Source organism: Sander vitreus, chromosome 19 (assembly GCF_031162955.1).
Source record: "Sander vitreus isolate 19-12246 chromosome 19, sanVit1, whole genome shotgun sequence".
Lineage (NCBI taxonomy): Eukaryota > Metazoa > Chordata > Actinopteri > Perciformes > Percidae > Sander > Sander vitreus.
In genome coordinates, this window is record NC_135873.1 from 9549079 (window position 1) to 9563241 (window position 14163).

The 14163-nt window shown below is 40.7% G+C and overlaps 1 protein-coding gene across 5 annotated transcripts in view; it reads right to left on the reverse strand.

Moving 5' to 3' along the window:
* The window catches only part of LOC144534126 (adhesion G protein-coupled receptor L3), a 215150-nt gene that overhangs the window by 91988 nt on the left and 108999 nt on the right, over positions 1-14163 (reverse strand). For all 5 annotated transcript variants that reach the window (XM_078275865.1, XM_078275862.1, XM_078275863.1 and 2 more), the window contains exon 5: positions 7867-7976. In XM_078275865.1, coding sequence (XP_078131991.1) covers positions 7867-7976 — 110 coding nt within the window. The remainder of the gene's footprint in view (positions 1-7866; positions 7977-14163) is intronic.

The following is a 14163-nucleotide window of genomic DNA, read 5'->3' on the forward strand; positions in this document are numbered from 1 at the left end:
AAACTACACCAAAACTTGTGTGCACGTAATTCAGCTTTGGCAGTGATAATATAGGCAGATAATGTAGACGCACCCTGCTGATCAGCCATACCGTATACAATTCAATTATATTACCAGTGCATAATGTAGTCCACACTGCATTTGTTCAGATAATGCATAATTTCAAATATAATTTTCACCTGAGAAGTCACTCTGCATACTTATTGTAGTCTACTTTCTGCTTAAGACACACACTGAGCAGCTAACAATGGGGACCCTGAGCGACTGAAAGCCCCGACCCCGTCATGTGAGCGGCAGCTGTATGGATTTTCATTTGAATAATTAACGCTTCCCGATTTCACACTAATGGTTGAGAGGTATCAGAATGGTATCATTAGCCACTAATAGAGATTCATGGCGGAATGGCTGCAATATTTTTTGCAATATTTCCTTCACTTTTTTTCATTCCCCCTCTCTCTCTCTCTCTCTCTCTCAACTAAGGAGAAAGCCTGTGCAAACTCCATCCCATCAGCTTTTTAATTAATGTCACAAATTACGGGGCTTTGAATAGCACATGCCTAAGGATGGGGGAGGACACACAGGCTACCATCTCTCTTTCGCTGTATTCTCTCTTCTCTCTCATCTCCCTCATTTTTTTTCCTATCATTTCCCTCACTCGGTGCTCCCACACCATCATTACAGGTTCCATTTCTCAACAGCCCTCTTTTTCTTTCAACCACTTGTCTGCTCTCTTTGTGCTCCTTTCTCGTACTTATTCAATCTCCTCCCTAGTGTCTCCTTTCTGTCTCCATCGCTTTCTCTCTCCCTCCTACTGGGAAGCTGCTATGCTATTTCATAACCTTGACAATGCAGGATGCTGTGTGTGTGCGCGCTTGTTCCTCTGTCTGTGTGCATGCATGTGTGTTTGTCTCTCTTTGAGGGACAGGTGCAAGGACTTGGCGCTCATCCAACCTGCTACCCACGTGGGACCGACCAACAGAAGGAGAAAAGACAAGTGCAGCCTAGGCAAAACAAAATTAAATACATTTGTGTGGAACATAGCGACGACTGGAGCAGAAATAACACAATTGCAGCTCCTGAAATATGTCTTGATTTTCAAGGACCTTGAAATAATGGAACAGAATGGAGAGGTGGGGGGAATTGTCGGGGAGAAAAGCAAGAGGGTGTTTAGTCGGGTGTGTGGCTGGACATGGTGGACCACAAGTGAACAAAGAAGAAAGAAAGAAAAAGACAAGGAAATGGAAAAAGGGCTTTGATTAGTATGGTGATCATTAAAAGGAGAGACCCCCCGAAGAGACCAACCTCTAATTAGTGCTATATCCTCGACACTTGGCACCCCAGCAACTCTTTCAGACATGTGTGCCTGAGTATGTCTGTGTTTGTGTGTGTGGGTAGCTGTTGGAGGAAAGCTTTGCTTGTGTTATACAAATGGTAGTGTTCATGGACATTTACAGAAGCTTGTTCTCCATGCAAGAGCATTTAATCCACTATGTTTGAGTGTGTACATTTTCGTCTATCCATGAAAAAAAACAAGGATGATCCTGTATGTATGGTATATTAAGCAAAGAATCCGGAACAAAACAAGAGCCTGACAGATTACACCACCTTATTCAGCTATTAGTGGGGAAAAACAGTTTCCACATGTCCAGATTCACCCCTTTCACACCACCATTTAGCCACATTGGTAATCACAGCCTCCCTGTGCAATTATCTCGCCTTTCAACTGGGAAAAGATTTGTTTATTTCTGGAGGACTGTTGTTAATCCAGCCTACGAAACTGCCATATTTTTTTCATGAAAAATGTAAAGATCATGTAGTAGTAGATAGTTTGGTATGTATTACTATATTTTATTAAATCAGGGACGCTTACATTTTAGTTTCCATGTGATAATAGTAAACATTTACTTTTTATAGTAACGTATAATGAGAATATGATGATATGATAGTTATATGATGTGAACTAGTCAGGTGTAACATTAGCGTATTTAACTGCTTTAAAACTTGCAAATCTCTGAAGATCAGATAGTTAGATTCTGGTGTGGTCTATTCTTCAATATCACTGCTGACAAACACTGTCTGTCATTGGCTTATAGCCGTTGTATACTTTGTCTCTCTGTATCCCTGCAGCAAATGAGCCTACTAGCTAAACTGTCAATCAAGCACAGACACTGACTGCACCGAGGCTTGATGAAAAAGAACATTTTGGATATATCTCCAACTCCCAGGACCTCAATAATAATAAAAAAAACACTGACACATTTTTTAAATTATGTTTACATTATTTGTGACTGCAAAAAAAAAGGCAATTAACTGTAATTTCAGTTGGACTACAAACTGTAGAGGGTAAATTCCTATAAAAATATTGTTTCCTCAAAGTTCTGTTCAAAAGCAGTGTTGTGACAAGATCAATTTCTTCAAATTCAAGCCACGACATCAACGTGAATCTGTGTGTGAAATATGTGACAGAAAGTCAGTCATCGGAGCTTGCTGTCTGAGTTGGGGAGTGTTCAGCTGTCACTGAGTGATGTGATGGCATTACAGGCCCCCTTCACACATGGGAAGAAGTGGAGCTGGTCGCTCAGGTGGGGAGAAGGAAAAAAACAAGAAAACTAATGCTCACTGGCAATTCAGTGGGGCGTGAGGAGCGTGTGGTTGTGTGATGTATCTGCTGGCAGGCTGTTGACTCCCACACTAGTACCTGATGAACGTGGATTGGAAAGCTCAAGGGCAAAAAGCCACTGAACTTCTATACAATCTGCTTAGTATATTTACTGATAACATCAAATAGAGTGATCTACTCCTGAAGAAGCTTAAAATTGCTGCAAGATTATCCAAGGCAAAGAGAACTGGCTGGGTGCTTGGAAGGTAGACTGCTGATGATGTTTGAATACTGAGTGTGAGCTACATTTGAACATCAGCTTAGGCATGATTATTATTAGTAGTCTAAAATCCTTACTGGTGTAGAGACACTAAAACAATGAGTAACCCTGACGAGACACATTACCCAATCGCAGTGTCCACACTATAGCCATGAAGTCCCATCCTGGTCACACAGGTGGTGTTTACCTTAGGTGTGACCACTGCATAATGGGCCCTGTAATCACACCACAATCTGCCCAAGCCACATTGTAAGTGATAGCCATGTGTACAGCATCAATTTCATGGTTTCACCTGCCAACACAGAAGGACAGAGATTGGGAGCAGGTGTTGAGTAAAACATGCCAAAACAATCTCCTCCATTATTCAATGAGGCCCCCCTGAACCTGTTATGTGTGTTATTATTAGCAAAACAAATTAAAAAAACAATTAGATAAGTTGGAACTAAAAAACTCGACAAATTACATGGCAAGTTTCTTTGAGCTCAAGATTACACTGCTCCCGTTCAAATCGGAGAATTGATTTCATGATTATATGTCCTGGCTTAGCTACCAAAGTGTGAGCAATATCTGACAGGGCTGAGCTGGATCATACTGTGCCAGACAGGATTTTACATTGTCCTTATTAGCTACAAACAGTGGGGGGAACTAGTGGCTTATGTATAGCAACAGACCGCCAGCAGGTTTTCTTCCTTTGTTCTTCCACTCTCTTCTTGCCTTTCTGTCTTTCACTTTCCCTCCATCTCATCTGCCACACACACACACATCGAAATGTCAATTTTGAAAAGTGAACTGAACAAAAGCATTTCCCTGAAAGGACGTGTAATTATCCCCGGATTTTTTTGGGACGAGGGGTTTGACCGCTTGCCTGGACCAAATCAGTCAATTTGCCATGGAAACTACGTAGAAAGGTACATCTAATTATTAGAGGGAGATGGCTGATGCTCGGGAGAAGGACAAGAAAGGTAACAGCAAGCTGTCAACAAAAGAAAGACTCTTTCAACGACACAGCATGGCAACGCAGGTTTGAATGCATGACAATTCTGAGAATTTGAGGGGGCCATACAGTGGTTGTTACTGCTGAGGAAGAACACTGGGTAGGCAGTGGTGAGATACAGTTGTGTTGACCGCCAATGAGCTCAACCTTTTGGAGGAGCTGTGAAAGTTACATGGAGAGGACGATGGAGAAAGCGGGTGAGAAAGGTTTTAATAAGGCACTAAGAGAATAGACAGGCACCTCTCCACTGAACCATGGAAAGTCAAGGTGAGAGGGCGGGATGGAGACAGATGTTAGCTATTGGAGCAGAGTCATGTTTATGAGTCATCATAAAGGGACAGCACATCACTTCTGCCTGAGGGTAGCCTTACTAATCTGTAAAGTGCATGGGGGAGCATGCACAAACTGCACTAGTACAAAGACGACATAGACCTCTGGCAGATGAAAAATGAGTGTACCCGGATGTTCACATGGCTCTATAATGACTTGATACAAGCAAATTTGATTCAGTTGTATGTATTAAGTACTTTGTTTTTAATCCAATATTATCCTGTATCAATTGTTTTTTTTCATATTTCACGTTTCTTTCAGTGCTATTTACCCACACGACACACACACAGCTCATATCAAATAATTATTCAGCTTAAATGAAAATATGATGGATTGCCTTGTGCTCCGACACTGTCACACAGCACAGGCAGACCCCGGCACTCTTAGTAATAATTGTTGTACATTTTTTTCCCCCATTATAGCTGATGGAGCGAATCAAATTGCAAATTAATAAAATCAATATTGTATCTGCGGCATGCGTCCATCGATTTAACACACTCCTCTGCCATTATTAACGGTGGATCTCACTGTACAATCTCGCCGGCTTATAAAGATATGGAGAAGAGAGTGGTAATTTATCCTAAAAGAAAAGAAGCTCCACAAGCAGAATATAGATAAAAGCTGTCAGGGAAGGTGGTAAAGAAGAGAGGAGGGGCTGTTGAGGGAACAGAGGGAGCAAATAAAGGGATATAGGGGGAAAGAAAAGCAGTGAGAGCACTTAAAGGACAAAATGTTAGCGGGAGTGAGGGAGAATATTAGGACTGAGAGCTTGTCAGTGGAATACAGAGTCAAGACTCCACCACTGAAGGAGAGTTGGCGTCATGGGTGGCTGCTTCTCTTATTAGACCCTCAAATCTGTCAGTCTGTCTCAGGAACTTGGTAAAGAGACTTGTGTTAAAAGCCCATCCACAATTCAGCTGCCATACCCCTTTGCCAATTGATATACATGATTATTTGTCCAATTGACAAGCAAATTAGTTTAGCTTTAGTTGTTTTTGGAGATTTCGACATGAGATATCCATTGATCCCGAGGTTCATGATTGATTATGCATGTAGTACAAATTTAAGCCAGACATAAAAAAACAAAAAGGAACTGTCTCTAAATATGACTCATTCCAGGCTGCTTGTTATATTTTGGAGGTAAGAAGAGAGGGAATCCACTGGGCTGTCACAGATGAATAACATTCACAAGCTGCAATAAAATGTGTTTCAAAATCCGTCCCTAGTGACCGTTTGTGATTACTTTGCTTCCCCACTCAATATACAAATAAACGCCTACATGACTTCTGCAATGTTTATGCGTTGCCAACAGAATGTTGTATCCTACGATGGTTCTGGTCATAATCCAAAGTGCCCCGTTTCCCTCCCTAGTGCACCCCTAATAGGTGGCCCCGATGTTACAGGAACAAAGCTGCCAGAAGTGGTTTTCCAACAATTCAGGCAGCCTTTCCATGTTTAGGCGTGGCTTTTGTTCAGGAAGTTGAGTATATTGTTAAAAAGAAGGTGGAAGGTGGGTAGTTGAGGCAGACAACTGAATGGGAATGCTGTGAGTCCCATGGGACAGCTTTTACATTGTATCACAGAGATAGGAAAAGGGTGGCATTACCAAGCCTCTGCATTGGAAGGGAGACTTTTTACATGGTGTCAAAATGTGTGACTATGTCCTTAATCTAAATATCACAGAAAAGTGAAATCAGTAGCCTTAAGTGAAAGTAATGTAATCAGGGTGGTATGGGACTGGAAATAAGCTCTGTAACCGTTTGTGATCGGGTAAAACTTATTTAGAATTGGGCAAAGGAGAATACAAATGTTTCACTCCTGTGTGAGCCTGTAGTGGTGGAAGGTAGTCAAGGAAATCAACTAATTGGGAATGCTTTGTGTCAAATGTATCCCACTAAACTCCAGTGGGATTGGCAAAGGTAGAAGCCATGCAACCAGGTACCATGAACATATTCCCTCACTATGCTGGGTAAAAAAATACAATGTTGGCTTCTACAGGTAAAACCTTTTGGGACAAGATGTTAAAACAATGGCATGCTAGCTTGAAAATCTGAGTAATAGGAAAGTCAAGTCCATATTGCTTTGTGCAGGTAAGAATTGTTTGGTCAAAAGGAGTCCATATTTAGCACTCTAAGCAAAGCACACTGAACTCAGAGTGGCACTGAAAACTAGAGGCTTGATTCAATTTGTGCTACTGTCTATTGCAGAAGCTGTAGTTGGGTCAGTGTTCTACATGGACACCTCGGAAGGACGCTGACACCGACAAACAAACTAAGTCGAAAAAAATAAGTCAGGTATAAAAGAGCCATCTGCCAGCTCTGGATCACAGGTAGAAATGTTTTTTTACTTCACAACATCAAAGCTCCTGACAGGCAGACTACTGAGGGGAAGCCATGTAAGGACATCAAATGTTAAAAAGATGGTTTTGATTAGAGTCCGCTTGAACCCAGTAGCTAACCACACAGATAAATGACCAAATATTTCCAGTTTGAAATCATTACTTTAGCACGTCAAACAATATGTCAGACATTTTGGCAGACATATTTGCTGTGACTTTGATGTTCCATTTTAAAGGCCATTATAACACAATACCTAAGGTCATATGGCAATGTCCATGCCACTTCCTTTGGCTTCACCTGGACTTCCTCTCTGTGTGTTCATCCTGTCACCCCATGCTGATCTTTCCCTTTCCTGCCCAAATGTTTCCACTCAAGTAATTTACAGCTTGTCGGTATTTTTCAACTGCTGCACCAATTAAATCCCTTTTATTTACCCCCTTCAGAGATGCCTCACTAGTCTGAACATTAACTAGCGTCCACTGAGCTGAACTGAGCAGAAATCAAACGGCCTTTCTTGCTGCTTGGCTAACGGAGACATCACATGATCAGACATGATTCCTCAAAGATATTAAAGCGCTGTGAACTGGTGGAGCTGATAGGAAGGCACTGACAAGCACCATCTAAAAATGATACGTAGCGAACGCTTCCTCTGACTGAATACATTAACAGAACAGTTTTTTCTTCTTCTTTTCAGCATGTTGTTGACAACATAATTCCCACACAGCTATTCTGGGTAACCAATCCCCATCGGTCTGAAATGATTTGCCTGTTGTATCACTTTATTACTGTATCTACAGTACAAACCTAGGATCTGCTTATTTTATCCTCAATAAATGACACAACCAATATCCCACAATGGATGTTACATGCGAAAAAATGACTGTAAACTGGCACACTGTTGACATAATTGATGCCATGCGGGATGAAGAAAATGAAGAAAGCGTAATCTCCTGTCAGTTAAAAAGACTTTAACGTCTGATAAACAACAGTATCGCATCAACATTCCTCCAAATGAATACTGTATCATAGTTCACATGTAAACAACACTGTCAATAATGTGTCCTGTACTCATACAGGGTGTTATGCTTTTTGGATCACAGGAATCATAACTTGTCTTTACATCCACTGCTCTGCTGCATCTTAATCTGTTCCACTGAACTGCATGACACATTCAACACATTAGACACATATTTTTGAACAATCGGAACATTACTCGCATGCTTGTTGATTGGGTTGTTGATGAGTCACTGCTGTTAAGAGGAAATAAGAATGAGTAAGAGCATTAAGGGGGTGCTTAAGAGTGTGAGAATGAAGGAATACATACTGTAGGGTACACATTCATATTGGACTTCCAGATATTTGTAGGTTCCCGGGCAAGGGTCGGGAAATACATCTGGTCCAGCCACAACAGCACACTGGGTCCGGTTATTACATCTGAAAACAGAGAAAAGAGCAACAATAGCCACATCAGACAATCTTGTTCTTCTGAATGGCCACAATATACAGCGGGACATTAGTCAGATGTTTAGTGTGTGTGGTTAATGAAGTTGAAAGCATTTAATTATGTAGCCAATATTATGAAGATTATGAAGCACCGCCATTTTTACACATCAGTCATAACACTTTCATTTTCACGGGAAGCACTACTCCACTTAGATAAATACTGTCCTCTGTGTCATCATACTATCAATGGGCTTCATGTCTACACATTTTCATCAGGAAGCCTGTATTACAAACTGGGGATGTGGAGACTCTTGGTAGTCCCCTCACTTTATGGAAGCACAACATTAAATTGCTGGAGTAACCATTTAAAACATAGAAGGTTAAACGAGGACTAGATTTGAGGCAATTTCAAATTAGTACATTTTAATTAAAGGATTGATGTGTTAGTTGGAGAGTGACTTATACATTAGCCAGGGATATTAAAAAAAGGCTAAAAGAAAATTTTGTTTTGAAAAGTTGGGATTCAAGTTGGGCTGATCATAGTTAGATCTTGTATCTTTGAACATCTGTATTTTTATTGTAAACCCTTTAAAAAAAATCTTTATATAAGAGTTAATGTATTTTGTATAAATTGTTCTGAAAGGCAAACTGCAATGCAGCTTTAGCTATATTGTATATATGGGGGCACATGACTAACTGATGGACTACATACAGTATGCTGAAAAAAAATCGCAGATACCACCCTCATTGAGGCAAGAAAACTGAAAACATTAAGGGAATAAAGCATGGTTAATTGGAGCAGAGTGTTGTGACATGTTTAATGTTAATGTTATTTTAGGTTCAGGCGACACTCTCATGGGTAAATTCATCTTTCTGTTGAGGGGTAGAGTTGGAAGTCATGGACCTGAAACCAGGCTTTAAACCATGTACAGGTTACATTGTTATTACTGTATGATGGATGGTGGTGGTGTCGGTGGAGAGGAGGGGGGTAGACACAATCAGTGCGAAATCAGCTCCAACATCAAATGTAGGTCTTCATTAAAAAACACAATTATGGTGCCGGTGGTGTTCTCATGTGCCATTTTGCTTTTGACAGTCATCAATCACAGCCCTACTTCATATGCACAGAGAGCCTCTCACCACACATAATAGCTTATCTCACAACATTAACTCTTAAACGTTCTGACATGTATTGATCTGTCCCCGCTCTGCATGTGTTTGCACAATCAAAAAACAAGATACAAAGGTGGGTCCAGTCTCCATTTGAGCACCCACTGTGTATGTGACCCTAATGAGGCCTGCTGCTGCCAGCTACGGTATATACAGGATCGCCGTCCATCATATCTATACTCATTTATGGACTATCATTATCTTGCAATATATAAAAGGTATTTATTCCCCAGCCATGCCATTTACAGTGTAAGTCTTGTGAAGGTCAAGGCAGGGTCTGACACAATGATTCATACGCCACAATTAAAGGATTCTCTACAACTTAATTAACATTGATTGGCTGCCGACTAATCAATCGAACCAATGAGGGACAAGCAAAAAGGGGCCCATCTTATTTCAAGCCAACCTAGTAATGAGATATGGTCTGTCGAGCAAGTTTTATGGGTTCATGAACCCCCATCACCCTCTGCCACTCACTTCAGTCAGCTGTCAGAGGCCTGCCCCTGCCTATGAAGAGTTAATTCCCAGGCAGTAACTGCCAGTCAAATAAATAAGGGGTCAAGCCTATGAAACCGAGAAACAATTATGGTCAGCCTTATCATCTCCTCCTGACTATTAGAACTAGTGTGTGTGTGTGTGTGTGTGTGTGTGTGTGTGTGTGTGTGTGTGTGTGTGTGTGTGTGTGTGTGTGTGTGTGGGGGGGTTTATCAGCAGGCGAGAACACAACTTAAGATTAAGTGTCACAAAGAATTAGAAGTGAGATGGAGAGAAGAGATGTATAGCTAGATGTTGGAGCAGAGACACAAACACACATACGAATGAACATAGTTGTGTGGATGGACAACACGAATATATGTTTTTTTGTGGATCCAATAATGCTGCCCTAGAAGTTAAGCTAGGACCAAATCTGGAATTTTAATCATAGTTTGTAATAACTTCCTCTAGAGGGATTAAACATCATTATGTGTATTGCACATGGATTGCAAACTTAATGCCAGCCTTAGGATCTATATTGACCCATATTCAAAATCCCTTTCATCACTGCTGTGCATTTTTACCTCTGCACACACAAACACCTCATGATCAGTCTTCCGTTAGTGTCCTGGAGGCACCCGCATCTTGCAGGGGGATAAAATAAGGTGGAGAAATAATTACAATTAAATGTATCAAGTGCAAATCAATGGCAGAGTATGAGGGGGATCAATAGCAGGAGAAGCTGCCCACGCCACGCGCCACACCGACTCCTCAATTACCAATTAGAGGGATAATCAGGGTTTCATCAGAGACTTGGCTCTGATGGAGCCCTTTGAACTAGCGGTAAAAGAGGCAAATTAATCCACTTTGAGTGATGTATTCAAATATGTACGGGAATACATATGCACTATAGGAAGAACACAGCAGGTGGTTAGAAGCTACTTCAGGCTAAATGCTCTAATTTCCGTCTTGCTGGAAGCACGGGTTTCACTGGCAAACAAAAGGTGAAATGTATTCTTCGAAACAAATATAACTGTTACTAACAAAAGATTACTAACAAAACTAAGTGATATTGGCAGAGCTAAGACTGTATTTTGCAATTTGGCCACCAACTGTCCCTTTTTCTATCCGCATTCCCACTTTTTCCCCCTTCTAGGTTTTTCCTCCTGTTCCCTTGTCTGCTGTTTGGTATAACTGGCAGATTAGAGCACAGACTGCCAGCTGACGAGGGGAGATGTGGCACAAAGCACAAGAGCCCTATGTAAGCACAAACTGTAATGACTATAATCGCTGGCTGATCCTGCTGCTGCCTCTGATGTAAGTGGGCTGAGTCCCCTCAGTCTATTGACCACTGACACAGGACAAAAAAATAAATAGATGAATGAATCGATGGGTGAATAATTGAATCAATGAAAGAAAAATAAAGGAAACAGCCAGCAGTCGAAGGCAGGGATGATGCAACTGCTGTCAAAGCTAGACAGATTTGTCCAAATTGGAGAGTAATAAAAAGAAGAATTGGTGTGCACCACTGTTCCCTTTCAGAACTCAAGTGATTCATATCAGGAGGAAAATACCAAGCAAGTAGAAGGAGAGAAAGGTTCAGCAGCTTTTAAAAGTTCAGGATGAAAAAAAAGCAAAGCTGAATCTGCTTCCAACATGCCAAATTGCTTCAAGTGATCTTCCATAGAATTCATATCAAAGAAGTTTGCCTGGAGTAAGTCAAATAAGAACGGAGACCGTTCAGCTGGCATTCTGCATTGTGGGGATGCCTCTCTGTGGAGTCCTTCCCACAGTTTGTATATGTTTGATGAAACATTCCCTGTCAGGGAGTGCAAACTCTCCATTTGCTTTCAGTTAAAAAGAGCAAACACAGCCAAAGTCCCCCACCTCCAAGAAATTCACACGCATGCATGCACGCACACACTGGCGTTAGTTCTTGTGTTAAGAAGAGGAAAAAGATGCAAAAGGTGCTTTTCAGGAGTGTGTGTGTGCAAGACAAAGTGTATGTTGGTATTGTTTGCTCTATGTGTACACTGCAGTGTGTGTCTGTGTCGGGCTGTGTACACACTTGTGAGAGTTTGTATTTGTAAGAAAGGGAGGGAGGGGAGCGTGGGGAAGGAAAGTGACGGACGGGTCAATATCCCCGTGCCTCTGCTGGGACCCATTACGCTTTAGTGATGGTCTTCGCCACCCATGGTCAACTTAATTCATTATCTTTCCCAGCTGCACGCCGCAGCATCCATCCTTTCTCATTCAGTCTGTCTCCTGGCACAGCACAAAAAAACAGCCTTTAAAACTCCCATGAAAACCACAAGAAAATGTTACAAGGAGAAGGGGAAAAATGGCCTCAAGCATTGTGCATTTAGCTCTTGAGTAAAACCAGGTAGTATTTACAGGTAGGTGAAGAGTGTGGTTTAATGTAGCTATTTTCAGAAAGACGACCTATCAGTCCCTGAGGAAGCCTTTTGCAGAGAAGCTTGCTGAGGAGCAAACGTATCAAGTTTTCTGTTGTGGAGCTGCTATAGAATGATGTATCTGTTATATGTTCCAATTATTTTGAGTCACTTCAAAGATACCTCAAGCTATAGATTATCAAAAAAACTGGAACAACCATGCTAATGCTTTGTAAGTGCAGGGAGGTTTGGGTGTATGTGATGGAATTCAGTGAAACTACACTCATTTTATTAACTCATCTGCTTTAGTGCTGCGGACCAACATGTGTTGCTGTTTGTCACTACTGCAAAATGGCAAGGCCACCCATGTCCATGTGCCATATACAGCAATAGTCTATCAAATGACACCAGAAAGTACCTCAGCAAAGGTGCCATTTCATAAGGAAGCGCATATTAATTTGCGCTTCCTTATGAAATGGCACTGGAAAGTTGTTGTTGAAGTGACTACTTGCGTTTCGTGTTTTGCACAGAAATATGAATGAAAGGACAAACAGAGAAACACAGAAACAGCATGGAATTATATATATATATATATATATATATATATATATATATATATATATATATATATATATATATATATATATGAACATATATAATCATTGTTAATGATCAATGAGAATTTTCTGTGGTATATTGTTTACTAACTAGCCTTTAATATTGGAGATGCCAGTCAGCGAGAAAGATTTAGCTTTATTTTTTTAAGGTTATGTGATCATTCCCAAAAACAACAAAATGCTCTAAAGCCAGCTAGTTTATTTGTCACTACAATAGTCAAATGAATATATCAATCATCCCAAAATAAATACTACATCTCCATATGGCATCTGTCTGAGAAGTTGGACATTGGACGAGTATGCGAGTAGTTGTGAAAAAAGGTGTACTAGTTTATCCTATCTTATACGTGCACATATGTTTGTGTATGGCTGTTTTTTTTTTCTAGTCTTTTTTTGACAGTCAATCTATAATACCTGTTTGTACTGGCAGCCCCATGCATCACATAGTATACATACTGTGTTGCTGGCTACTGACCAGCTCTATCATAGCAGACAGGAGTCAAAGGGTTGAGGGCGACTTGGAAGTACACTATATGTTGAAGTTTTCATTTACCTACACTTCAGATTTTCCTTTCTGGTGTGAGGATTCAAACGGACACTCCTTTAGTAAGACATAACCTTTTAAACCCACAGGTTGGATGTGAGTTTGGAGGGAACAGAGAATTGTCCCATACATATTTAAACAACCTACACTTCTGCACTTGTACACAGAAACATACCGCCATCTATATACATGCTGATCCAAACTGGCACTACTGAATCCACCCAACAAATTCTATGATTATTCTAAAGCGGCATAGTTTGTTTCCAAAAGACCAAGAAAGCAGCTCAACGCAGATTTAAGAGCAGAAGAGGAATGAATGTATACAACATAAATATAACGGGCGAGTGTGGGTGTGGAGTACTTAAAGTGCATCACTGAAGGGGCTGGCTGTTCTTAAGTTCATACAGCATCGCACAAACACGGATGAACATGTGCTCGCAAACACATGCATGCATCTACATGTCCAACAGATGATTGATCGATGTGAATAGTCACAGTTGCCTACTGGGTGGCATTAGCGGCGTGCTACAAAACCATAGAAAAACATCAAGCTCTGTCGTACTGTTTGTACAAACACTATGGGTGACAAAACACCAGCCATATTCCTTTTTTATAGGATTAACTATGTGGAACTAAGCAGAAATGGATAAAGTGCCAAGTGACTGTTCAGTATAGAGAAGATGGAGTGTTTATGTGCATGAGCTATATGAATGACCTTTATCAGGCTCTATTAAGTATGGAATAGGAGTTTCATTAGAGATGGTCAAACAAAGGTCAAGATTGATCATGTCTCACAAACTACGTCCACTGCTTACATAAATTCAATGTCACTTTAAAAATAAAAAAAGAGCATGATGAGCTCATTTTTTTTTCTCCTGACAAGCTTAATCCCTCTTAGCCATTCACACAGATTAGTAGCTTTCATAAGATTTTTACATCACACAGTTTTCCCTCTCTGTAATATTGTATATGGAAGATAA